General features: G+C 47.6%; 2 protein-coding genes across 4 annotated transcripts; one reads left to right on the top strand and one right to left on the bottom strand.

Moving 5' to 3' along the window:
- Positions 1-836: 836 nt before the first annotated feature.
- Positions 837-15,305, bottom strand: ERGIC3 (ERGIC and golgi 3). 2 transcript variants are annotated; one of them, XM_078444122.2, is made up of 14 exons: positions 15,147-15,305; positions 14,938-15,008; positions 14,741-14,828; positions 14,411-14,530; positions 9,101-9,194; positions 8,111-8,276; positions 7,932-7,989; positions 3,826-3,840; positions 3,170-3,201; positions 2,264-2,360; positions 2,122-2,186; positions 1,386-1,522; positions 1,250-1,305; positions 837-1,048 (listed from the first exon to the last, which is right to left on the bottom strand). In XM_078444122.2, exons 1-14 carry the CDS (start codon positions 15,232-15,234, stop codon positions 969-971), a joined length of 1,167 nt encoding a protein of 388 aa, XP_078300248.1. In that variant the 5' UTR covers positions 15,235-15,305; the 3' UTR covers positions 837-968. The 2 variants fall into 2 exon arrangements, with proteins under 2 accessions (XP_078300248.1, XP_078300249.1); XM_078444123.2 differs by lacking the exon at positions 3,826-3,840 and having other exon boundaries at positions 15,147-15,304.
- Positions 15,270-22,106, top strand: CA3H20orf173 (chromosome A3 C20orf173 homolog). 2 transcript variants are annotated; one of them, XM_060627876.3, is made up of 4 exons: positions 19,375-19,813; positions 20,277-20,455; positions 20,535-20,719; positions 21,612-22,106. In XM_060627876.3, exons 1-4 carry the CDS (start codon positions 19,403-19,405, stop codon positions 21,659-21,661), a joined length of 825 nt encoding a protein of 274 aa, XP_060483859.1. In that variant the 5' UTR covers positions 19,375-19,402; the 3' UTR covers positions 21,662-22,106. The 2 variants fall into 2 exon arrangements, 1 of the variants encoding a protein (XP_060483859.1); XR_009608798.3 differs by lacking the exons at positions 19,375-19,813; positions 20,277-20,455; positions 21,612-22,106 and adding an exon at positions 15,270-15,519 and having other exon boundaries at positions 20,535-20,636.
- Positions 22,107-27,782: the final 5,676 nt, after the last annotated feature.

Genomic DNA, 27,782 nt, shown 5'->3' with positions numbered 1-27,782 from the left:
TCACACAGCTCGTGGGTGATCACATCAGAGCTGGATCTCAGGTCTGCCTCTAGAGATTTTGCTATCAACACCCTAGTTGGCTTCCTGTCCTTTCTACTCGAACCCCTACTACTGTCTTACCCGCACACTCCCTGAGAAACAATCGGATGAACTGACCAGCTGTCAAATGTCCCTGCTTCCCTGGGCTGCAGCATGGTGTGGTGTTGGGCCTGGTCCTCCACACTTACTAAGGGCTATACTGGGAAGCCCTGATGAGGTCCAGAGCTGGGGGTCTGAAGCCAGCCTTGCTCCAGAATGGCCACTGCTACCTTCCCTCCATTTTTCAGTTCTGCCTCCTCCTAGAAGACTGTACGGGACGTGCCTGGACCCCTCTTAGTGCTCGGAGTCAGCAGGGGCTTGGCATAGAGCATGGTCAGTGAGGATGAGGGATCAGGTGATTGAACCCAGGGTGGCAGGGAGAAGCCCTAGCTTTAGCCATCACTGAAGAGGTGGCAAGCCCCAGCCTGCACCCACGGCCCTAGCACCACGGGGGTCAGACACTCATGAGCCTGTGGGCCATGGTGGCCCCAGGAAGCTCATACTGGAAAGGTCCATCTCAACCCTGGAGCTGAACCCAAAAGGCCCAAAGACCACAGCAGAGGAGGGACTGAGGATGGGGCATTGGGGTGGATATCAGTTTTGTGTGAATAAAGCCCAATTAGTCAGGGGATGTCCACATGGGGCTCCCAGAGGGCATCTGGCCCGATCCGTCAGTACTGATTGCCTTCAGTTCATGGCTGTGCAAAGGGTTTGTTTCCAGGCCCTGGCCACACAAGAAGCACATGAAGACCAGCAAGTACTATCACAATCAATAGATTTATCAACCTGTGCTGAGACCGACGCTCTGAGGGGGTCGGAGGGGTGGGGAGAAGGCTGGATAACGACCACAAGGCCAAAGAGAAAGGGAACAACGGAGGGGAAGGAGACAGCTACGTTGTTTTCCCGAGATCAATTTTCTTCTGGATGGCTCGAGCCGAGTGGTAGATGAGTGAATCGATGAGTCCAGCCACTGGGGACAGAGACAAGGGCTGACACGGGCCTAGTTGGGCCCTTGGCTGAACCCCAGAGCCGTGTCACCTGACTGGCTAGGCCAGCAAGTCCCCTTCACCATGGAGGTGCTCCTCCTCCCCCCAACCCAAAATCCGCAGGGAGCCCAGGCTTTACATTCCCTGCCATGCCCCAACCCCAAACATGCCCTCGAGCTTCTAACCTGTGAACATGCCCCCAATGATAGCGCACACACCAGTCAGGAAGTGGGTGAAGGACCTGGTAGAGGGACAGGGCAGGAGATCAGCAGGTACCCCTGCTCCCTGCAGGCCCAGGCCCCTCCCTTTCCCCACCCTCACCTGTGCTTCTCCGTCAGCTTCACCATCATGGGCGAGAGCTCATAGAGCACAAAGACTCCGGGAAGTCCCTGGTCACCCATCAGCCCATTGGCAACCTTCTCGTGTCTGGTCACAGAGAACTGATTTGTCCTCAGCACCTGGGACAGGAAGGGAGTCTGGGCCAGGGCCGACTCTGTAACCTGGCTCCCAATCCCCCTCAGCCCTACCCCTGCTCCCACCCCTTGTCCGTAGTGCCTTGACTGTGCAGAGGAGAAAACAAGGCCCCAGCTCACTTATGAACACTGCAAGGCCCGGGGACCACCTAGGCACCCTCCCTTGGCCTCACCACCCGTTGCCCCTCAGTCACTGGCTCTTTACAGTTCACCAATCCCAACTACATCTGGTGGATTCTCTCAGTGGGGGTTTAGGGATGGGAAGGAACTCTCCAAGGCTGCATCACGAGCTCCTGGCAAGGCCGGGCCGGACTTCCTATCTGCCGAGCTGTTGCTCCACTGGTGACAGCAGAAAGGGGAGGAGGGGACCAAGGAAGGGTTAGCCCCCAACCCAGGGGAGACCCCGGGGACAGTGAGCACCCATGGAATGGATGGAGGCAGTTTGAACAAGTAGAAAGTGCAAGCGCTTTGAAGTCCGACAGTGTGGGCCCTGCACTCTCGCTGTGAGAGTAAATCACCTACCCTCTCTGAGCCTCTGCTTCTCACCAAGAGGGACCCTGATACCTGAGCTCCTGCCGACTTACCTCCCCGTCTACCTTCATGTACACTGTAGGTACCACCTTCACAAAGTACTGGAACATCATGGAGGCTGCAGGGAGAAGAGAGCACTGGGCATGGGTGCTGGGTAGGGCTCTCCTAACTGGGGGCTACCTCCCAGGCTGGTACCTTGGGGTGCGGTGACGTTGGTGCGGTCTAGGGGGTTCACAATGCCTGGGTAGTCTTCCCCGAATGACAGGTGGCGGATGTAGTGGGTCATGTTGATCTGCAAGCAATACCAGCACCTGAGCCTCGAGCGCTCAAGGCCCCAACAGGCCTCACCCCATCAAAGGTTCCGCGGTACAATGGCAGACAGGGATGCTTTGGCTTGGGGAATGGATGTGTGGTGAGGCAGGAGGGAGGGCAGGGTCCTGCCTGGGAGAATCTGATCAAGACAGGCAGAACCCCCATGCCCCACCAGGGAACAGAGTCTATGGCCTCTGGACCTCCACAGTCTGAGGTTCTGGCTGCATCCAAACATACAGCAAATAAAGACCGGGCATGGACCCGTTGTGGCAGGTGCCAGATTTGCCTGCAAGTCTTGAGCCAGGGAAGCCTAGGCTGGAGGGGCCCCAGATTTCCCAGCTCCGACTCCTGTCCTGATTCGGTCTTTATCAACCTCAGCTATTAGAGGGATCTTTAAAAACGTGCAAACTTGATTACATCATGACACTGGTTAAAGGGCCAACAGCCTCCAGGAGGCTCTCAGGAGGAAGACCAGACTGCAGCTCTGCCTGAGTCCTATGTGGTCTGGTCCCCGCCAACCTCTCCAGCCACACCAGCCCCTACAGTTGCTGAGAAGTGCCCCGCTCCCTCCTGACTTTGCTGGAGGCTCCCTCTGCCCAGGATGCTCCTGTCCAACCCCATCCCCTATCTCCAGCCTGCGCAGATCTCAGTTCTTGACCCTCAGACTGATTCCCTGGCCGAATATGGTGTATTTTTATCTGCTCCCCCATCCCAGGACATCCCTGTGGAGAAATGAAGGCAGCATCCATCTCCCACCCTCATCCGCCCTGCATGGTCTCTGGTACTTACATTGTCCAGGCCAAAGCTCTGCAAGTCATGGACTAGGAGAGAAGGGAGAAGGTGTCACCAGGTGGAGTAGGACTGGCCTCCTGGCTCCCTCAGCATCCTTGCTCAGGCCTCCTCACCCCTCCTTCTGGAGTGCGACTGCCCAGCTCCTCTTTGACCCTTCATTCCCCTCAGCCTGGCTCTGCTGGAGCCTGTGTGCAAGTACACACCCTCCTGGGCCTTAAGAACAGACCCCATATCTTCCCTGACATATACAGGGAGCCCTTTACAGGCATCACACCAGGTTTTCATTCCCACCAAGTCCCTGCTTGCACCTCAGGAAACAAACCCCACTGACTCTATCTCCCACTAAATAGAGCTGATGGACAACTGCTGAACCCCAAGGTGAGGCGAGACCAGAGAATGCCATCCAAGCACTTCCCCTGCCCCCCTGCCCCTACCCCCCTACAGCCCCCAAAGGAAATGCCATGGGTAGTCCATACCATCTATTCCAGAACAAGTACTTCCTGCCCTCTGGCCCTGATCCCTCCTGCTTCAAGAAACCCTACCTGAAAAATAAGACCCCTATTCCAGGCCCATCCAAACCTCCCCCCTTCCTGGGAGGGTAGGCTGCCCCAGAAGTGGGGGCTTGGCCTTCCTGGGGGGGCAGGGCCACTTACTCTCCACAGCATGTACTGCAGCATGGGGGAGGGAAGGAGAGAGAAGGGAGGAAGAGAAAAAAGATTGAGAGCTTCACAATGAGAACCATGGAGCAAAATAACGTGGTAGAAAGGAAGACTGGAATATTCCTGCCTTGGCAGTAGGGTCTGGACCTAGCTAACAAGTCTCCTCCCGCACTAGTCTCCAGGGTAACTCCTCCCCAGCCAGGGAAAAATACGAGGGGTCTTGGGGCAGAAGTATGGTGGCCTAGGAAGAACAAAAGACCTAGAGCCCAATAAACCACTTTCCTAGCTGTGTGACCTTGGGCAAGTCACTTGCCCTCGCTGGACCTCAGTGATCTTTACAAAGGGCTGTCCTGAGGACCAGGTAGGATCTAAGATGGAAAAGCACTAAGTGAACTTTATAATCTTCCCCCCTCCCCCACCCAAAGCAACAAGGGTGTCAGAAACTAGCTTCCTGACCTTCAATTCGGTCAGATCTCTGGCCTCAGGCAATTGTAGCTTTGTGTTTTAAATATCCTCCCAGGATATGGAATACCCTTTGCCCTGGGTTCCCTGACTCTAAGGCAGCCTAGGTGGAGAAGAGAGGCTGCTGCCTGCCAGACCGCCTCCTACTGAATGCCTCCAGACCCTGTGCCAACAGCTCGACACTGGTGGTCTTCCCACCATCCCAGTGAGACCACCTTTCCCCCAACCCCCTCCAGAATAGAGAGGGGGCTCCAGACCCACCTCCTGCCCCTCCCCAACACTCAGCCCCCCCGCCCCCCCACCCCCCTTCAAGACCAGCAGGGCTATCTCCAGCAGGCCCTTTACTCCTGCTTCCCGTAGTGACGAGGCATCTCAGGACCGCCAACTCATCTCTCATCCCCTGGACTCCTGTCACACCGTGGCTCTGTACATCCCCCAATATGACCCCGACTCCCATCCCTCCCAGGGGGCTCCATCACTCATCAGCGAAACCCCTACATCTTCAACCTCTACACATTCCACTCACCTTCTTGCTCCAACCGCAGCCTGGCTCTCCCTCGAAGGCGCCCTGTAGCCCTCTTAGTGGCGACAGTTTCTTCCCCACATTTATCCTCCTTTGTGGCATGAAGTGAGGCCCTCCTTGCTCCTTAATGCCACTTCCAGATCACTGACCCTCGAGCTGCCCTAAAATTCCTAGCTTTGCAGCTCGTGGCAAACTATCCCAACTATCCCTACTTATTTTAATCACTATCAGATCCACCCAGAACAGCAGGTCAGCCCTTCCATGCCTCTTCTCAGTGGTTCTAGCCTCTGGCCACAACTCACTCCTCACAACCCTGTCACACTGCCCGATGGTGTCCCCATCACCCGGCTGCCATCCTACCTGTCCAGACGTAGTCTGCCTTTCCTCCTGTTGCCGAATTTGGGCTTTATTCTACACTTCTGAGGTACTAGATTCTGTCTTTTTCCTTCTCAAGGACTTCACTCTGACAACTGTCCCTCCCACCCATGGAGCATGACTTCTGCTAACTATTCAGCAGACTGTTTCCCACAGCATGTTAACCTACGTCACATGTGGCACCTCTGGCAAAACCACGCTGTTGAGCCCACATTTCCCTCCAGCATCAGCACACTCTCCTCCCTTTACAGCAAACTCTCCAAAAGAGCTGTCCTTACTCACCGGCTCAACTCCTCTCCCATTCTCTCCAGAGCCCACGCAATGGGTGCTCCCTATCACTCCACAAAAACTACTGTCAAGGTCACAATGACTACCACCATGTCATACACCCAATGGGCAACTTGTACTTGATGTCTGGAAGCATCTGATACGGTTTTGGAAACACCTCCATCCCCAGGCTTTCAGGATACCACCTCCTGGAGGGCATTCTCCTCTCACAAGTGTTTCTTTTTTTTTTTTAATATTTTTTTAACGTTTATTTATTTTTGAGACAGAGAGAGACAGAGCATGAACAGGGGAGGAGCAGAGAGGGAGACACAGAATCTGAAACAGGCTCCAGGCTCTGAGCTGTCAGCACAGAGCCCGACACGGGGCTCGAACTCACGGACCGTGAGATCATGACCTGAGCCAAAGTCGGACGATTAACCGACCAAGCCACCCAGGCGCCTCACAAGTGTTTCTTACTGGTCTTCTTGCCGTGTCTTCCCCTGCTCCCACCCCCCACCCCCCCACCCCGTATACCCCACCTCTCCACGTTCCCCCCCCTTCTCCCCCTGCCCACACTCTGATAGTGGAGGTGCCATGCTCAGTCCTTTGAGTCCTCCTCTCCACCTACCCTCACCTCCAAGGGGCCCTCACCCACTTCCATGGTTTTACATGCCTGAGGACTCCCACATCTGTATCTCTGTGCCAGACCTCTCCCCTGACCTCCACATTGAACAGCCAACTGACTGACTTGCATCTGGGTGGTCTAAAAGGATGCCCAAATCCCACTGCTCTGAACACGTACAAAGCTGAATTTCACTTTACTCGTCCAGCCATTTAAACTTGTTCCTCTGAATCTTCCCCTCCCCCTAAATGGCAGCTTCATCCTCACTACTCAGGCACAAAACTTCAGACTCATCCTTGACTGCTCCCCTTCCCTCACCCTTCACACCCATCAGCCACTCCTCTTGGCATTACCCTCAAACGTAAGTAATTACTGCTTGGCCCTCCACTACCAGCCTGGCCTGGCCCCCATCATCCTGTGCTGGGATGGACCATCGCAATGGCCTCCCATTGGCCTCTCTGGTTCTGTCCTGCCCCTCTTCCCCATATTATCCACACAGCAGAGTGCCGCCTACTTCTGAAAGTCAAGTCACATCATGAAGCATCTCCTCAGATCCCTCGGATGGCCTTGTATCTCATGGAGAGTAAGAGCCCTTGTCCCTGTGGTGTCCTTCCACGCCCTGCCCGCCATGGCCCTGTTACCTGGTTCACCTTATCACTAACCACACCAGCCTGCTCCAGCCCCCAGCTTTCTTACTGCACCTTGAACTTGCCAAGCACACTCTCTCCTCAGAGATTTGCATTTGCTCTTCTCTCTGCTTCAAATCCTTCGCCCAGACATCCTTATGGCCAGCTCCTTCACTTTCTTCAGGTCTTTAATCAAATGCCATCCCGTTAGAGTCTCTCTGCCCCCAATACACAGCAGCGCACACGCACCATCTCACCAGAGCCCCTCGCCTGTCATCTTTGTCCTGCCTTTCTTTGCTTCATGGTACTTAATAGCATCTGATAGTCCATATATTTTACAACTTGTTCATGGTGTTTCTTTACTATATAATGTTCTGAGGACAGGGACTTTGTTTTGTTCGTTGCTGTATTGTTAGCACCCCCACTACAATGGGGCACACGGTAGGTGACTACTAAGTATCTAGTGAATGTACGGGTGAATAAATGAATGAAAATAAATCCCATTTATTCATCCCTGTGAACAACCCTGTGAGGGTGGTATCAGTATCTTCAGCCCCATTTTACAGGAGGAAAAACTGAGTAGGGCTCAGTATTTCCCAAATCTGATATAACTCAGGAGTGGCAGAACCAGTGTTCCAACCCAGGTCTGCTGATCCCAAAGCCTCACACATGGGTCATCCGATATTGGGGTCTACATTTTGAACAAGTGCCTACCACAAGCTGGGCTCTGTGCTGCAATCTTTTTTTTTTTTTTTAAGTTTATTTATTTTGAGAGAGAGAGAGAGAGAGAGAGAGAGGGAGGGAGGGAGGGAGGGAGGGAGAGGGGCAGAGAGTGAGGGGGAGAGAGAGAATCCCAAACCTACGAACTGAGAGATCATGACCTGAGCTGAAGTCAGATGCTTAAGTGACTGAGCCACCCAGGAGCCCCATGTGCTGCAATCTTTAACCTGCACAAACACCCTAGGAAATAAGTACTATCGTCTCCATTTTATACAGTAGGAAACAAGTTCAAAAAGGTTAAGGAAGTTCCTCAAAGTTCCACACAGCCGTTAGTGTGAGACTGATGTCTGAACCCAGGCAGTCTTGCTCCTCAGCCTGTGCTCTTAACTGTGTGCCAAACTGCTGCCCGAGATGAGGGTCTCTTCTGGGCCAAAGACACAGAACATCAGGCAAGTGCAGGGGTATCCAGGGTCTAAAACTCCCCAGTGGAGGTGGTGTCACTCACCGTGCACATGGGACTGCTGGAAGCTTTTCCCAGGAGCAAAGTGGAAGTTTCCAGCCACCTGTAGGGGATATTCCCTCTCATTCTCCAGCCATTTTCCCCCTTCTCTTGGTCTCCTGAGGGCCCAAGTGGGGCCAACCCGAAGCTCGGCTGGCCCTTTCCCGCCTGAGTCCCTCCTGTACCTTGTTGACCTCTAAGAAGCCATACACCTGGCAGCCTTCATTCTTCTGCTCCTGCATCTTCTGGCTGAAGCCTTCTCGCCGGCACTGCTCGATAGTGTCTGGGTTCTTGAAGGCCCAGCCCCGACGGCGATAAGCCTCCCGAACATCCTCACAGGTGTTACAGCACCTGCAGGAGAGGGGGTGCAGGGTGAGTGTCAAAGAAGCACGAAAACAGAGCTGATACCTTGGGAAATAAAGCAGTTCTGTCCACTAACAAAGCCTCTGCCAGCCTCATCCTTTGACCACCGATGTTCTCAAAGTATGTTTCCTCAGAGGCATCAGGACTGTTAAAAATGTATATTCCCATTCTGTTTGGGGTGATGAAAAGTTTTACAACAAAGTCATGCTGGTTGCACGACACTATGAATGTAGTTAATACCAATGAATTGTACACGTGAATGTGGTAAGTTTTATAAGTCATATATTTTACAATACAAAAAATTTTAAATACATATTCCCAGCCCCTACCCTAGACCCTCTGAATCAGCTTCTCAGGGGCCAGGGCCTGAGGAATATAACAGCAGTTGCCACATATCAAGGGCCTAATTACCTGGGTTGGGCCTTCAACCTCAGTGCTTTACATACAGTATACATTTAATCTTCATGTGACTATTATGGGAAAGGTTATCATCACCCCCCCCTTCACAAGAGAGGTTATGTGGCTTTGCCCAAGGATGCAAGGGTGGAACCCAGGCAGTTGGATTCTGAGACCACTTCTGAACCAGAGCAGGGGCCGCTTCAGCCTCGTGCGCAGCTGTGGCCCAGGCAGGGCCTGGCCACAGAGCCTCAGTCACTTGCACCAGGATGAGTGACTGAGGCACCCACTCCATCTCCGCTAAATTCTTGGTCCAACTTCCTCCACCTGTGGGAGTCTGACACAGGCTGAGGATGGCCGGCACACAGCACCTGGTGGGAGCTCCCATAACCCTGGGTCCCCGGGGTCCAGCTCACTTGATGTCTTCAGTCTCGGCACCATAGCAGCTCTCACAGCGATCAGGGTCCAGGGAGTCAGGGTCAAACACCTTTACCTCGACTTTCCCAAGCTCTACGGGAAGGGCAGAGGCGGGGCATCAGCTGGGAGCAGACATCATGAAATCTCCACCCCTGACCCCTGCACAGGCCCTCTGACCTGTGGCTTAGGAATAATAAAAATTATACTAATAGCTAATATTTATATGGCACATACTATGTGCCAGGCACTAAACACTTCCACACGTATTTCTTTAAATAAAAGTAACAGTAGGGGCGCCTGGGTGGCGCAGTCGGTTAAGCGTCCGACTTCAGCCAGGTCACGATCTCGCGGTCTGTGAGTTCGAGCCCCGCGTCAGGCTCTGGGCTGATGGCTCGGAGCCTGGAGCCTGTTTCCGATTCTGTGTCTCCCTCTCTCTCTGCCCCTCCCCCGTTCATGCTCTGTCTCTCTCTGTCCCAAAAATAAATAAAAAACGTTGAAAAAAAAAAAAAATTAAAAAAAAAAAAAATAAATAAAAGTAACAGTAATAAAAATAATAACAGCAAATACTAAATGTTAGCTGAGTACAGGTCGCCATACACAGAATGTCTCTTGTCACCCCCACAAGGACTTCAGGAAGGTGGGGGTTATTATCCCCATTGTACCTGCAAAGGCGCTGAGGCTCAGAGACAAGGAGTGACTTTGCCCAACGCAACACAGTAAGTGGTAGACTTCAGCCCCAGTTCCCAAGCCTTTAACCACTTCACCGTGGTGCTTCTCCTCAGGCCTCTCTCCCTGCACCTGACTCCCTGCCTCATCATAACTGGTGATTTCAATAGTTAATATCTTGACCTCCTATCTTCCAACAATCTTTTTATTTTGTCATCTCATCTCAGCCTGATTCCACTTCATTTCCACACACATACCTACACCTTGTTTTGACCAATTACCGCAAACCTTCCCAAATTCAATTTCAAGTATCCCAATCTTCAACTACTTATCCTTATTTTCCCAGTTCACTATCTCTGGTACCCAGAATCCACCAATTTTTTGACACCACTAACACCATGACCCCTTCATGCCCTTACTTCCCTCCTTATCTAAATTCCATGGTCCAAATGGGGAATGGACAGTGTCTTTAATAAACGCTGCTGGGAAAACTGCATATTCACATGCTAAAAATGAAACTAGACCCCTATCTTACACAACTCACAAAAATCAACTTGAAATAAAGACTTAAATGTAAGACTTGACACTGTAAAACTCCTCAAAGAAAATAGGTAAAGAACTCCCTGATACTGGTCTTGGCAATAATTTTTTGGTTATGATACCAAAAGTACAGATAACAACAGCAAAAATAAACACGTGGGATTACATCAAAATAAAAATCTGCACAGAAGAAACAATTAACAGAATGGAGTAAAATAAAATATTCACAAAAGATATATCTGATAAGGTGTTAATATCCAAAATATATAAGGAACTCATACAACTCAACAGCAAAACAAACACACAATACAATTAAAAATGGGCAAAGAACCTGAATAGACATTATTTCAAAAGAAAACATACAAATGGCCAATAGATACGTGGAAAAGAGCTCAACATCATTAATCATCAGGGAAGGCAGAATAAAACCATAAGATACACCTCACACCTGTTTGAATCCAAAAAATAAAAAATAAATGAAAACAAGGAAAAACCAGTATTGACGAAGATGTGGAGAAAAGGGAACACTTGTGCACTGTTGGCGGGAATGTAAATTGGTACAACTACTATGGAAAACAGTATGGAAGTTCCTTGAAAAATTAAAAAGAGAACTACCATATGTTCTAGCAATCCCACTTCTGGATATATCCAAAAAAAAAAAAGGAAAGAAAAGAAAAGAAAAAAGAAATTTTATCTTGAAGAGTTATCTGCAGCCCCATGTTCATTGCAGCATTATTTACAACAGCCAAGATATGGAAACAATCTAAGTGTCTGTTAACAGAGGAATGGATAAAGAAAATGTGGTAAATATATATAATGGAGTATTATTCAGCCATTAAAAGGGAATTCTATTATTTGCAACAACATGGATAAACCTTGAGGACATTACACTAAGTAAAGTAAGTCAGATAAAGAAAGACAACTTCATGAACTCACAGTGCAATCTAAAAAAGCCTAACTATAGAAACAGAGTAGAATGGTGGTTGCCAGAAGCTGGGGTGGGAGAAATGGGGAAATGTTGGTCAAAGGGTACAAACTTCCAGTTAGAAGATGAATAAATTCTGGGATCTCATGTACAGAATGGTGACTACAGTTAACAATACTATATTGTATACTTGAAATCTGCTAAGAGAGTAGATCTTAAATGTTCTCACCACACACACACACACACACACACACACACACACAAAATGTAACTATGTGAAGTGATGGATAATTAGCTAACCATATTGTGTTAATTGTCTCATATATGTAATCAAATCATCACACTGTACACCCTAATTTTACACAATGTATTTCAATTATATCTTGACAAAGGTGGGAAATAAATGCCATGGTCCACTGCTGTAACTATTGTCTTGCACATAGCCAGAACCCATCTGTTCCTCTCTCTCTTTGTTGTACCAGCCTCGCAAAACCCAAACCCTAGTTAAATTCAACTCTCTGTGCCTACTTCTTGCCTGTGCCTCCTTTAAGACTGCCTGACAGGGGCACCTGGGTGGCTCAGTCAGTTAAGTGTCTGACTTTGGCTCAGGTCATGATCTCACAGTTCGTGAGTTTGACCCCATGTCTGGCTCGTTCTGACAGCTCAGAGCCAGGAGCCTGCTTCAGATTCTGTGTCTTCCTCTCTCTCTCTCTGCCCCTCCCTTGCTTGTGCTCTCTCTCTCAAAAATAAATAAACATTAAAAAAAAAAAAAAAAAAAAGGCTGCCTGGCAATCCTGCCTCATTTCACTAATCAGCTCACTTTCCATTATCTGAGATGACTAAATTTATTTCTGCCTCTCATCTTTGGCTTCCATAATTCCTTTCCCTTTCTTCACTCTTAGCTAATGACCTTGCTTTCGATTTCCACGAAGAACAGAGAAGCAACAGAATCCACCATGTGGATTAATCTCACCACCAAATCCACCACGTCACCTGCATTCTCTGCCAGCCTCCCCTACTTCTCTGCTTTCTCTTCTGACAAAACTCCTGAAAGTGTTGTTTTTAGTCAATGTCTCTATTTCCTTTTTTGTCCTTTGGTCAGATTTTCATCAACACTATCGAAACTATTCTTTTTAAAGCCTCCAGTGGCCTCCATGTTGCCAATTGCAATGGTCAGCTCTTACATTTTACTGGACTCTCAGGGGCTTTTGACAGTTGTTCACTCTCCTTAAAACTCTTCTTCCACTTGGTTTTTGCAACATCTTTGGTTCTCTTCTACTTTAATGGCTTAATCTTCCTTCCTAGATCCTCATTTCCTGACTTCTAAATATTGGCGGGGCTCAGGGTACAGCCCCTAGACCTCTCCTCTACCTCTATTTACTCCCTAGGTTTTCTCCTCTAGTCCAATAGCTTTGAATGCCATCTCTAGGCTGATAACTACATTTGTTTCTCCATCCCTTCTCTAACATCTATACTGGTATATCTAACTTGGCATAAAACTAGGGTATAAAATGGACATTCCAGGTGGTGCCTGGGTGGCTCAGTCAGTTGAGCGTGAGACTCTTGATTTTGGCTCAGGTCATGAGATCCCAGGTCATGGCCTCTGTGCTCAGTGTGGAGCCTGCTTAAGATTTTCTCTCTCCCTCTGCTTTCCCCCACTCATGCTCTCTCTCTCAAATTAAAAAAAAAAAAAAAAAAAAAAAAAAAAAAGCATTTCCCAAATTTAACATGACTCAAACCTGAAATCTACCCCTAAATGCTCATCCTTTCCTGGGGGACCAGTCCCCAAGAAGTCTCCAACAATCATCACCTCCTGGTATTCACATCTTTATGTAGCCTCCATCTCCCACAGTGAATAAGGCTGATCTGGGTAACCACTTGCATATTGCAGAAATGATGGTGTGTAACTTCTGAGGTTTGGTTATAAAAGAAGTGATGATTTCCACCTTGTGTTCTCCCAGATCACATGCACAGGGAGAAGCCAGATGCCATGCTAGGAGGATATTCACTGAGAGGCCTATGTGGTGAAAGCCCTGAGGCATCTTGCCAACAGCCATACATGTGAGCCCTCTTAGAAGCAGATCCTCCAACCCCAGTCAAGCCTTCAGATGACTGCAGCCCCAGCCAACAGCTTGACTGCAATCTCCTGAGAGACTGTAAGCCAACCACACCACTCTTGAATTCCTAACCCATAGCAACTGATAAAAACAAATGCTTTTGCTCTAAGCCACTAATTTTGGGGGTAATTTGTTACATAATAGCTGATATAGAATATTCCCCCACCTCTCTCACACACCCACACAAAATCCTCCTCCTCCTCCCTGGTCATCCCTATTTCAAGTCATTCATTTGCTCAGGCCACAAGCCTTGGAATGAACCTTGACTCTGCTGTCTTATACCCTACATCCAATCCTACAGCAAGTTCTCTGGTTTTACTGGTGTTCAACATATATCTGTTGAATGAACTGATAAAACTCACAACACAGCCATCCCTAAGGTGTGAGAAATCACAGCTTTGAGGAGGGTTTTGTTATGGTGGGAAACTGAGTTAATGTAGGCACTGGGAGGCTGCCTAGAGACAGGAAAGGAAGCCAGGGTGAACAGCTACTTTGTGCCAGGCATCATACACATGACTTCATTTGATCCTATAATTCCATGTGGTGGGTACTACTGTATATCACCACTTTATAGCTGAGGTCACAGACTGCAAGAGACAAAGTTACATCTGAATTTAGGCAACTAAGTCAAGAACGTAAACTCTTAACCGTAAGCCACCCTGCATTCCAAAGGGGAAGAGCATTAAGGGCTGAATTCAGCTAACGGGATGGGGAAGAAAACACCTAGAGAAGCTTGGATCCATCTAGAGGAGTTCTGCCACGACGAGAGCACATAAGACCCATCCTCAAACTTCTGTCACTCAACAGTGATAGGCAGAGATTGGAGACCTCTGAGAGTGATAGCCAGGTAGAGTACTCTACTCAATGTACAGAGGATAGAAGCCTGGATTTCAGTCCACTCTGATCCTTAATAGCTGGGGGACCCTAAGCAAGCCATTTGACTTCTCTGGGTCTTAGTTGCTTCATCTGTCACTTGGCCAACCACATCCCACTTGTCAGAAGGAAGGGGTTGGGCATGTCCAGCTCAGGGATCTGAGATCTGGCCTCCTCCTCACAGTTACCATGACGCTCTGCCTCTGAGCTCACGGGGATGCCATCCTTATCCAGCCGTTGCTTGAACAGGTTGTGTTCCACATCCAGCTGCTGCTCCCCAGCCACATCCATGGCATCAATGCTCAGATCTGGAAGCAGGAAGTCAGGGTAAGGTACTTGGATCCTAGGAGCAAAGGAATCTGGGTTTTGGAGGGAAAGGGGATGCTGGGACTATCTTGGGGCTGCAGCGGTTAAGGAAAGAAGGTTGTCCTGGGGTCCCGTCCAGAATCTAAGGCTGGAGGTGTGAATCTGGAAGCCCACCTCAGAACTTGTAACTCCCACGCCTGGTGGGTACTCACAGGCACAAGGCATGTGCGGAAAAAATACGTCGATGTTGATCTTCAGTTTGTCTCCCCGTGACTTGTCCACGTAGAGTTCAGGATGCACCTGGAGCAGCACTACCTCAGTAAGATTCGACCCCCTACCTCTCCTTCCCACTCCCATCCCTAGAATACCGAGCCCCGCCCACGTAGTGGCCCCCCCCCCCCCCCCTTACCTCAGTGGTGAGGTAATACTGAAGCTCGGACAGAAACAGTAGCAGCATGAGAAGGCCACTGACAATGGTCACTGCGGGGAAGGGAGCGAGGGTCAGAATGGCCTCTGCTCCACTCTCTCAAGCTCCCCCATAGGCCAGGCAGGGTCCAGGCGCCCGGCCAAGCTCTTCGACACCCCTGTCCCCGCAACCCCGGCCCCGCTGCGGCCTACCCGTGGCGCCCCCGCAGGTCTTGACCCGGAAGTCCTCCAGAGTCTTGGGGTAGGCATCGAACTGCTTGAGCTTCCCTAGCGCCTCCATGGGGACCAGCCGGAAAGGGGACGCCAGCCGGCCCGCCCCTGCAGCCTCCTGCTTCCGGCCCGGAGCTTGAGCCACGCCCCCTCTCCGCACGCAGGCGCAGCAACGCGCACGCTTGGCCCCACCCCTCGCCGGTGTTCTCACTCAGGCCCCACCCTCCCCTCCAGCGGTCGGGTGCTGAGGGCTGCGGAGTATAAACGCAGTTGTTGGGGGGTGGGAGCCACTCCCACCCTGTGGGTGGTCTTCCGTGGACCAGGTACCTGGAGGCGTGGTTGCCCCGCAGAAACAGTAAGAGCCCCATTTGCTTATGTTGACCGAAGAACTGCGCCAAGAACCTCACATGAGATTCTTGGAACAACTTGGAACCTCCTAGAACAGTGACTTTCAAAGCGTCCCCAACCAGCAACCTCATCACCTGGGCACTGGTTAAAAATGCGTGTTATGGGGCCCCACCACAGACTTGCTGAATCAGAAACTCTAGGAGTGGCTCCCAGGTGATTTCCTGCAGTTAAGTTTGAGAATCACCGCTACAGAAAGTAGGTGTGGAGGCGCCTGGGTGGCTCAGTTGGTTAACCCTCTTGATTTTTGGCTCAGGTCATGGTCTCACAGTTTAGATCCAGCCTCGCGTGGGATTCTCCCTCTCCTCTCTCTCTGCTCCTCTCCTCTCTCTCTGCTCCTCTCCTGTTCTCTCTCTCTCTCAAAAAAAAAAAAGAGAGAAAGGAAGAAAAAAAAGGGAGGGAGGGAGAGAGAAAAAGAGAAAGAAAAGAAAAAAAAAGAAAGGTGTGATGTTTATATCCATTTTCTGAAAGAGATACTGCCCTGGAGAAGGTGAGTAACTTGCCCTATATCACAGCCCATTCTTCTGGACCTCGAAGTACCCTGGGAGCCAGGACCTATTGGGTTGATTTTACTCAAACAGCCTCTCCGTGCTTCTGAACATGGCGCATGAAGGTGCTTGGCTCAGGTCATTTTAGTGATGTAAGACCAGAACTTTGATAAAAGGTGGCACAGGAGACTGTGGTAGTCTGTAGGAGAAACTGACTGACGCACTGGGTTAGGGAAGGCTTCCAGGAAGAGGAGAAGGGACACCAGAGCTGGTTGCTTTTTGGCAGCCTGACTCAGGAGAAGCTGAGCAATGTCAGAGTCCGCCTTCTGCCCTCAGGCTGCAGTTTTCTAGGGAAGGGGGGAAAGAACGAACTAGCTCATGGGAACTGGAAACTGACAGTATGCCAACCGCTCTAATCTGTTTTACCCTCAGAACAACCCTGGGAGGTAGGCACTGTTTCAAACCCCATTTATAGATGAGGAAGCCAAGAAGTGAGTTGACTTTGCCTAAGGTTAACGGGACAGCTGGGGTTCAAGGCCTGTTTCTTCTGGCTCCAGAGTCTGGGTCCTTTCCGCACATTAGTTACCACCACCAAGTGCGAGTGGCATCATTCTTGGATGAATGACCAAGGATGTTAGCAGGAATTATCCTTTACTCTCTGGCTTGTGCCCATTTGGTGCTCTTCCACGTTTAACTTCCTAACCCTCTCTCCTCAGTGGGGCTCCAGGCTTAATGACTCTCATTCACTTCTTCAACACATATTTATTGAGCTCTTCCTATTTCCCAGATCTCCCCTGGGTTATGGGAATACCATGGTAAATAAGATAGGGCTCATGTCTCCCTCAAGAAACTTTCAGTATGGGGTAGAAAGAGGCAGACAAAAAAATGTGTATACATACCACTTAGAAATGATTAAGATGGTAAATTTTGTTATGTGTATTTTACCACATAAACAATTGGAAAAAAGTAAATAATAATTAAAAAGCATAATGTGCCTTGTACTCTGAAGCAAATAAACAGGGCACTGTAACAGGGACAACAGGGGTGGGGGAACCTGTTTTAGGAATTCCAGAATTAGATGGTCCTTCCCTTTTTGGAATTCTTTTAGGTGGCCAAGGAGACCAAGACACTGACTAGAGACTTCACTCTTCATAATGTCAGGCTTTATACTGATGCTTCAACCTTCTCCGTCAAGTGGGATCCTTCAACCTTTGGAGCAAGTGGGGCCTATACTGGACTCATTCACTGCACATGGGGCTGCACTGGTCCCCTGCGGCTACAGCCTACAAGCCCAACCAGAGAAGAGGAAGTTTTCAGGCCCTTTCGTTAGTTCCTTCTGCCCTGTCACAGTCTTCTTTTACCTTATATCCACACTGATAAACTTTCCCTAATTGTTAAAGAAATAAGTATATTTGCAGATGTTACATGTTCTTCTTTCCCAGTGCATATGGACCAATTTTCTCTTGGGAGAAATATGGGGACCTTGGTGTATCTGGATTGAAAATAATAATCACAGTGTAGAAATCCCACTACTTACCCTGAGAAGGAAGAATCATAATATAGCTGTGTCAGTGGGTCTCAGAGTCCAATTAGTAGAGGTTCTTATAGACTTTAATAATACTGAGGTCAGGGAATGAACCCTAAGATGAATGCCATTTAAAATGAGACTTGAAAGGGAAGAAACCAGACAGGTGAAGTACTGAGTGGGAGGGAGAAATGTGTTCCAGGAAGAGGAGTTGCAAGTGCAAAGGTCCTGGGGTGAGATAGAACTTGGAAAGTTGTAGAAACAAGAAAAAGCCAGAATGGCTGAAAACTGTGAGATGAGTGAGAATTTTGGTTTTTATTCTGTATGGATTTTATTCTGATACCATTTTAAGGATTTAAGCAGGAAATTAATTTAAGATCATGTCAGTTGCTAGCTGAAGAATGGGTGAGGGATGGATAGAACAGAAGCAGATATACCAGTTAGGATGCTATTGCAGGTTGTAGGAGGAAAACACAAGCTTTTCTTTAGAAAACAAAAATATAATTAGAAAATGATCTTCCATTTTAATAAAGGAATTGGTTTTTTTTTTTTTTTTTCCTGTAAAATACTTTTCTGGCTAGATCGATCTATTAAGCTAAGACAGTGGTTCTTAAAGTGTGGTCCCTGGACTAGCAGCATTGTCATTACCTGAGAATTTGTTAGAAATGCAAATTCTCAGGCACACCCCAGAAAAACCAAATCAGAGACTGTGAGGATGAGGCTCAGCATTCTGTGTTTTTATAACCAGTGTGAAAGCTAATTATAAAGGTTCTAGTTCAGAGCACCTGGTTGGCACAGTTGGTTAAGTGTCCAACTCTTGATTTCAGCTCAGGTCATGATCTCACGGTTCGTGAGATCTGCACTGACAGTGCAAAGCCTGTTTGGGATCCTCCCTCTCCCTCTTTTTCTGTCCCTCCACCTCCCGTGTTCTCTGTCTCTCTAAAAATAAATCAATAAACATTTTTCAAAAAATGCAAAAATAAAGGTTCTAGTTTCAGTAATATGTAGACTTAATCCTGGAAACCTTCCTGGTGAAAAACATCTTGAAATGCTAAATAACAATGATCTCTTTGAACATATAGCTGACTCATGAAAAAGTAAGGGAAATTCCCAGGGGCTAAAATTGAAAGAGTTAAAGAAAGCAGGGTCACCTGGGTGGCTCAGTATTTTCGTTCCCTCTCAACTCCGTTCATGTATCCCATAAATATTTTTTAAATGATTCTAAGTCCCCATTCTCATAGATCTTATGTTTAGTGTAGGTTGCTGGTGTATTCCAGACAGGATAGAGTGGCAGCTTTGCCCAGGTAGGCGACAAGAGGGAGGTCACAATGTGTACTTCGTGATGACATCTATGGAGTAACTGGTGGCATGGAGAACCCCACGGAGAGCTAAGCCTTCCTCCTGTGGGGAGGATACGGGACCCGCCATAAGTTATCTCTCTGTCCCTGCATCTGCCATCCTAGGGCCAGCCAGAGTCCTCTTTGGAGGTGAGCAAAGGGATATGGAGGCGGGAGATGATAGACTGGGAGGAGGTTGGGGCGCCTGGGTGGCTCAGTCGGTTGAGCGTCCGACTTCAGCTCAGGTCACGATCTCGCGATCTCGCGGTCCGTGAGTTCGAGTCCCGCATGGGGCTCCGGGCTGATGGCTCAGAGCCTGGAGCCTGCTTCCGATTCTGTGTCTCCCTCTCTCTCTGCTCCTCCCCCGTTCATGCTCTGTCTCTCTCTCTCTATCTCAAAAATAAATAAACGTTAAAAAAAAATTAAAAAAAAAAAAGACTGGGAGGAGGTGTGGTGTGGAGGGTTGAGGAGCCACAGGGACCAATGGAACAGAGAGATGCTGGAGCCTCAGTTCCTCCTTCTCAGTCCCGGGTAGAGAAGTCAGTCTGCTGCCTGCCACGAGACTCGTCATCTGGGCTGAACATGAAGCACTTGTGGCAGATTTTTGTCCTGTGGGGCTTCTGGGTGCTCATCTTGTGGCTGATGGCCCCCTGCCTGGGTCCAAAACCTGAATCGGCACCGCAGGGAAAACTGCTGGTCTTGGTACTGGGACATTGCAACTGCCCTTGGTTCAAATTCAGGAAGAGTGGCTGCCCATCTGAAACACTAAACTCCTCCCTCTGCTACCACAGAGTTGGAGAATGGGGCTGGTATGCTGAATGCTATGGGAAGATGATGGAGTACCTGAAGAGGGCAACAGAGTCCAGGACTCCTCATGCTGTGCTCTGGTGGCTGGCTAGTGGTCAACCCTGGGCCTGGTCCCTTGCCTTGTCCTTCCAAAGCCTAGCCTATATCCCACATTCCCACCAAACCCCTGCCCTCAGTCCTGGCTTAGTGCACCTCTAATCTTTTTTTTTTTTTTTTTTTAAGTTTATTTATTTATTTTGAGAGAGAGCACAAGCTTGAGTGGGTGAGGGGTAGAGAGAGAGGAGAGAAAGAATCCCAAGAAAGCTCTGCACTGACAGTACAGAGTCTGATGTGGGGCTCAAACCTACAAACCATGAGATCATGACCTGAGCCAAAATCAAGAGCCAGACGCTTAACCGACTGAGCCACCCAGATGCCCCACACCTCTCATCTTCACAACCTCAACCCCTGACCGCCAGGTCTGGGATCTCACCCTCCGGATTTGCTTTCCTTCCACTAGAGCTGATACCCAGGTCCCAACCCCCAATCTCTTCCCTTCTGCTGTTTCCAGGGCATGAACTCAGCAAGTGGTTTTGGCAAAATGTGGAAAAAGGTGTTCAAGGGGATTCTCAGACTCTCAGTGAGCCATTTCCATTTCTACTGTGGGACTTGTACTTTGGTGGGGAACTCCAAGATCCTGCGGGCCTCCGGCCTTGGCAACAATATCAACCAGTGGACCCTAGCCTTCGGGTGCGTGCTGGGGAGAGGGCAGGACATGGGAAGGTCAAGGGTGCCCTCAGAGTTCTGGCAGTTCCTGCTCTCTTTCCAGGATGAACCAGGGCCCTGTCCAGAGCCTTGAAAAGGTGGGGAACCAAACCATAGGATGCTTCATCTATCCTGGGAATGCCAGCAGCCAGGACTCTTGGAGACAGCTGCTGCTGCTGCTGCTGCTGCTGCTGCTGCTGCTGCTGCTGCTGAAGCTTTCTGGTCTGGCGTGGACTTCAGATGCTCCAAGTGAGGAGGTCATGGTCTGGGACCCCAGATGTTCTTAGTTTGGGGATGAGGGGAGGTCATTGCAGGGGAGGACAGAGGAACTCCAGGGACACCCTCTGCTGGCTAATTAGGGACATCTGCAGAATCTCCCCAGGTCTCAGCCTGCTGAACCTTCCCCCACTTCCCAATTCTCTTAGATTTTGGAAGGTGGTCCAGTTTCCTAGTGGAATGGAAGACAGCAAAGACCCAGTAAGGGTATGGGAGGGAGTAAGATGTGGCTGTGGGGTGCTGTGGGAAGGGGTCCAGATCAGCCCCCTCTCCCTTTTTCCCCACCTCCTGGTGATCAGCCCCACCTTCCTTAGGTATAACAAAGGCAGCTGGCTGGATGACCAGGGCTAGTATGCCTTCCTGGGGCTCATGGCTCTGTCTGTGCCTTGTGCATCTGTGACCAGGTTAGGAAAGCGTCTTGTCCATTTCTCACACAAGACTTCTCTCCTCCATACCTTCAGCATAGAGTCTAAAAATTTCTATCTGGCTTTCAAGATTGTGTATAATCTGACCCCTCCCCTCCCTTCTTCTCTCCCAGGCTCACACAATGGGCTTCTTGGTGTTCCCCAAATACCAGCTGCCTTCTGCCTTTTCACACACTGCTGCCTTTTCCTGGGATACCCTTCTCTTGTGTCCCTGGGGAATCCTCTCTTCCTCTAATATGATGAGGAGCAGCTAGTTGATACTCTGTTTTCTGGGCTCAGGGGACCCCTCTGTGTGTTCAGAGTGTGTCTTCCCTGGAGAATATGAGCTCTGTTCTCCCAGCTCCAGGAGGCAGTCTGTCACACTTGATGTTGAATGAGGGGAGCTGGGACAAAGACAGGATTCAGCTTACTGACACATACATTCCTCTCTCATTCACCAGGATGCCTGCTTTGGATTTGGATCAGAAAATCAAAGAAAGGGGTGCAATGACTGTTAATCAGACCAATGATTACAAGAAGATTTTGTCCATGCAGAGGATGGAAGCAGAAATGGAAGTCAGCTACAGTGTGTTGGGCAAGCTCACTGTCCACACGTGACACCCTGCAGAGTTCATGCAAGTCCTAGTCCTTTGGACCTCAACAAAGCAGGTTGTTGGGATGACAGCAGCAGCAGCGGGGGTAACAGGCAAAAAGAAATTATATGGAGACCAGTCTGGTGCTGAATAAAATTCTGGTCGTATCTGTTGCCTACAAGGACAATGTCAGGGGAGAATATCTTGATATCCAGATCTCAGGGGCAATATTTTCGTTAATTTTTGTCTGATCCCAGGTCATGCGAGGTGGTGTACATTTAGACCGAAGCTCACACAAAGTGCGAGGCCAGACTGAGTTCTTGGGGGAAGCTCTTTTCCTACTTGATGAAGAGATAAGGCTTCGTGTTTCATCCTATGCTGGGGGTGGGTTTTTTCTTTTTTCTTTTTTTTTTTTAAATTTTATTTTTTATTTTTTAAAATTTATATCCAAATTAGTTAGCATATAGAGCAACAATGATTTCAGGAGTAGATTCCTTAGTGACCCTTACCCATTTAGCCCATCCCCCCTCCCACAACCCCTCCAGTAACCCACCATATTTATGAGTCTCTTCTGTTTTGTCCCCCTCCCTGTTTTTATATTATTTTTGTTTCCCTTCCCTTATGTTCATCTGTTTTGTCTCTTAAAGTCCTCATATGAGTGAAGTCATATGATATTTGTCTTTCTCTAATTTCACTTAGCATAATACCCTCCAGTTCCATCCACGTAGTTGCAAATGGCAAGATTTCATTCTTTTTGATTGCCGAGTAATACTCCATTGTGTATATATATATATATATATATATATATATATATATATATACACATATATATACATATACATATATATATACATATATGTATATGTACATATACATATATGTATATATATATGTATATGTATATGTATATATGTATATATATATATATATACCACATCTTCTTTATCCATTCATCCATCGATGGACATTTGGGCTCTTTCCATACTTTGGCTATTGTTGATAGTGCTGCTATAAACATGGGGGTACATGTGTCCCTTTGAAACAGCACACCTGTATCCCGTGGATAAATGCCTAGTAGTGCAATTGCTGGGTTGTAGGGTAGTTCTATTTTTAGTTTTTTGAGGAACCTCCATACTGTTTTCCAGAGTGGCTGCACCAGCGTGCATTCTCACCAACAATGCAAAAGAGATCCTTTTTCTCCGCATCCTCACCAACATCTGTTGTTGCCTGAGTTGTTAATGTGAGCCATTCTGACAGGTGTAAGGTGGTATCTCATTGTGGTTTTGATTTGTATTTCCCTGATGATGAGTGATGTTGAGCATTTTTTCATGTGTCGGTTGGCCATCTGGATGTCTTCTTTGGAGAAGTGTCTATTCATGTCTTTTGCCCATTTCTTCACTGGATTATTTGGTTTTTTTGGGTGTTGAGTTTGATAAGTTCTTTATAGATTTTGGATACTAACCCTTTATCTGATATGTCATTTGCAAATATCTTCTCCCATTCTGTCGGTTGCCTTTTAGTTTTGCTGATTGTTTCCTTCACCGTGCAGAAGCTTTTTATTTTGATGAGGTCCCAGTAGTTTGTTTTTGCTTTTGTTTCCCTTGCCTCCGGAGATGTGTTGAGTAAGTTGCTGCAGCCAAGATCAAAGAGGTTTTTGCCTGCTTTCTCCTCGAGGATTTTGATGGCTTCCTGTATTACATTTAGGTCTTTCATTCATTTTGAGTTTATTTTTGTGTATGGTATAAGAAAGTGGTCCAGGTTCATTCTTCTGCATGTTGCTGTCCAGTTTTCCCAGCACCACTTGCTGAAGAGACTGTCTTTATTTCATTGGATATTCTTTCCCGCTTTGTCAAAGATTAGTTGGCCATACGTTTGTGGGTCCATTTCTGGGTTCTCTATTCTGTTCCATTGATCTGAGTGTCTGTTCTTGTGCCAGTACCATACTGTCTTGATGATTACAGCTTTGTAGTATGGCTTGAAGTCTGGGATTGTGATGCCTCCTGCTTTGGTTTTCTTTTTCAAGATCGCTTTGGCTATTCGGGGTCTTTTCTGGTTCCATACAAATTTTAGGATTATTTGTTCTAGCTCTGTGAAGAATGCTGGTGTTACTTTGATAGGGATTGCATTGAATATGTAGATTGCTTTGGGTAGTATCAAAATTTTAACAATATTTGTTCTTCCTACCCAGAAGCATGGAATCTTTTTCCATCTTTTTCTTCAATTTCTTTCATAAGCTTTCTATAGTTTTCAGTGTATAGATTTTTCACCTCTTTGGTTAGATTTATTCCTAGGTATTTTATGGTTTTTTGTGCAACTGTAAATGGGATCGATTCCTTGATTTCTTTCTGTCGCTTCATTGTTGATGTATAGGAATGCAACCGATTTCTGTGCATTGATTTTATATCCTACAACTTTGCTGAATTCATGAATCAATTCTAGCAGTTTTTTGGTGGAATCTTTTGGGTTTTCCATGTAGAGTATCATGTCACCTGCGAAGAGTGAAAGTTTGACTTCCTCCTGGCTGATTTGGATGCCTTTTATTTCTTTGTGTTGTCTGATTACAGAGGCTAAGACTTCCAATACTATGTTGAGTAACAGTGGCGAGTGGACATCCCTGTCTTGTTCCTGACCTTAGCAGGAAAGCTCTCAGTTTTTCCCCATTGAGGATGATATTAGCATTGGGTTGTTCATATATGGCTTTTATATTCTCGAGGTATGCTCCTTCTATCCCTACTTTCTTGAGTTTTTTTTTTTTAAATCAAGAAAGGATGCTGTATTTTGTCAAATGCTTTCTCTGCATCTATTGAGAGGATCATATAGTTCTTGTCCTTTCTTTTATTGATGTGATGAATCACGTTAATTGTTTTGTGGATATTGAACCAGCCCTGCATCCCAGGTATAAATCCCGCTTTGTCGTGGTGAATAATTTTTTTAATGTATTGTTGGATCCGGTTGGCTCATATCTTGTTCAGGATTTTTGCATCCATGTTCATCAGGGAAATTGGTGTATAGTTCTCCTTTTTAGTGGGATCTCTGTCTGGTTTTGGAATCAAGGTAGTGCTGGCTTCATAGAGTTTGGAAGTTTTCCTTCTGTTTCTATTTTTTGGAACAGTTTTAAAAGAATAGGTGTTAACTCTTCCTTAAATGTTTGGTAGAATTCCCCTGGAAAGCCATCTGACCCTGGACTTTTGTTTTTTGGCAGATTTTTGATTACTAATTCAATTTCCTTACTGGTTATGGGTCTGTTCAAATTTTCTATTTCTTTCTGTTTCAGTTTTGGTAGTGTATATGTTTCTAGAAATTTGTCCATTTCTTCCAGATTACCCATTTTATTGGCATATAATTGCTCATAATATTCTCTTCTTATTGTTTTTATTTCTGTTGTGTTGGTTGTGACCTCTCCTCTTTCATTCTTGATTTTATTTACTTCGGTTCTTTCCTTTTTCTTTTTGATCAAACTGGCTAGTGGTTTATCAATTTGGTTAATTCTTTCAAAGAACCAGCTTCTGGTTTCATTGATCTCTTCTACTGTTTTTTTTTTTTTGTTTGTTTGTTTTTTGTTTTTTTTTTTGTTTTTGATAGCATTAATTTCTGCTCTAATCTTTATTATTTCCTGTCTTCTGCTGGTTTTGGGTTTTATTTGCTGTTCTTTTTCCAGCTCCTTAAGGTGTCAGGTTAGGTTGTATATCTGAGATCTTTCTTCCTTCTTTAGGAAGGCCTGGATTGCTATATACTTTCCTCTTATGACTGCCTTTGCTGCGTCCCAGAGGTTTTGGGTGGTGGTGGTATCATTTTCATTGACTTCCATATACTTTTTAATTTCCTCTTTAACTGCTTGGTTAGCCCATTCGTTCTTTAGTAGGATGTTCTTCAGTCTCCAAGTATTTGTTACCTTTCCACATTTTTTCTTGTGGCTGATTTCGAGTTTCATAGCGTTGTGGTCTGAAAATATGCATGGTATGATCTCGATCTTTTTGTACTTACTTAGGGCTTTGTGTCCTAGTATATGGTCTATTCTGGAGAATGGTCCATGTGCCCTGGACACCCGTCCTCTGTATTCAGCTCTCGTCCACTCCCTGCTTTTTCACTGTGACCAGGCCCCAGGCAGTACTTCTCTAACGAGTTTTGCTCAGATGCGGCTGTTTTTCCTGGCCCCTTATTTCCGAAGGACTGCGGCTTTGACCCGTTCCGCCCCTCTGTGGGAGGGTCTCATCGAGCAATGGCCGAATGAGCAATGGCGGAATGTCGGCTGCACCCAAGAACGCTTGCTGGACCCTGCTGCTGCCGGTGCCCAGAGACTGCGGCCAGGTGCCAGCCCACCCCAGAAGAAGCTCGTGAGACAGTGTAGCAGCAGCATTTCAGGGATTATGGAAAATCACAACACACATCTGGTACCTGGCTTCACCCTTACCAACCTTGCCCGAGCACCAGCAAATGTGGCCGCCTTCCGGGGTCTGCTGGGACCAGGTGGCTTCAACAGTCTTTATCAAATGTCCTTCCAGCAGTGGAACCACTTTTCCCAGTGTGGCTCAAGAACCTCCCAGACCCCACTCTGCTCCTGGGGATTCGCCCTTCCCACCAGAGCACAGCCAGGTATCGAGCTGCGGAGTGGAGCTGCGGGGTTGCAGCCTTTGTGCTCCCCTTGTTTATAGTCTTAATGGAATTTAAACCCTCCCCTTTCTCCTTTATCCCTTTTTTGTTTAGTCCCTGTGGCTATTTCCAATTTTCCACTTTGTCTCCAGCTGCTTTTGGGGAGGGGTGCTTTCCCCGTATTCTCCACCCTGTTCCCCAGTCTCCGTCGTCTCTCCGCCCACAAAAGTGGTTCCCTACCCTCCGCTGCTTCTCACTCCCCAAATTTACCATTCCGCGCCGCATACCTGCTGAATTCTGTGGCTCAGGTTGTGCAGATTGTTGTGTTAATTCTCCAATCAGTTTTCTAGGTGTGTAGGATGGTTTAGTGTTGGTCTGGCTGTATTTCATGGACGTGAGACACACAAAAAATTTCCATGCTGTTCCGCCATCTTGGCTCCTCCTCTTTCTATACCACATCTTCTTTACCCATTTATCCATCGATGAACATTTGGGCTCTTTCCATACTTTGGCCATTGTTGATAGTGCTGCTATAAACATGGGGGTGCATGTGTCCCTTCGAAACAGCACACCTGTATCCCGTGGATAAATGCCTAGTAGTACAATTGCTGGGTCGTAGGGTAGCTCTATTTTTAGTTTTTTGAGGAACCTCCATACTGTTTTCCAGAGTGGCTGCACCAGCTTGCATTCCCAAGTTGGGGGGGGGGGGTGGTTTCTAGCTTAGCTTTTTGCTGAAGGTTCAGCTCCATGTGGCTCCCAATGTTTTGTAGGGGCCCCATTCCTTCTCTGCCTCCCCTGGGCTCAAGGTCCTCTGCCCACACAGGCATTTACCTCCTAAATTCCTGGGCCCCTCAGGCAGCGCAAGCACTCTCTGTACTGTTTTTCAGTTCTTTTTTCATCTGGAGACTTCCAAATGTTTTTTGTTTGACCTCTGCTCTGCATTTAAAATAGTTTTTACTAGGGGCATCTGGATGGCCTAGTTGGTTAAGCACCCAACTTCGGCCCAGGTCATGATCTTATGGTTCATGAGTTTGAGCCCAGCGTCTGGCTCTGTGCTGACAGCTCAGAGCTTGGAGCCTGCTTCAGTTTCTATCTCCTTCTCTCTCTGCCCCTCTCCAACTCGTACTCTGTCTCTGTCTCTCTCTCCAAAATAAATAAAACATAAAAAATTTAGAAAACAAAAAAGTTTTTATTAAAACAATATGTATGTTCATAAAATTTTCAACGAATTCAGGAAGGATACACAAGACTAATTAGGAATGGTGGTTGTGTCTGGGGATGGAAGTTATCTCTGCAGAATAAGCGGGGAATAAGGTGGGGATGGAGTCTTTCCTTTCACTTACTTTCTGTACCTTTTGGACTATATACCACAGACCCATCTTACACATTAAAAAATGAATACAACTAAAAAAATGTAATACTGTATTTTGACCAGCAGTTCTGGATTTC

Source organism: Panthera onca, chromosome A3, assembly GCF_046562875.1.
Source record: "Panthera onca isolate mPanOnc1 chromosome A3, mPanOnc1 haplotype 2, whole genome shotgun sequence".
Classification (NCBI taxonomy): Eukaryota; Metazoa; Chordata; class Mammalia; order Carnivora; family Felidae; genus Panthera; species Panthera onca.
This window is presented reverse-complemented; position numbering and strand designations above follow the sequence as displayed.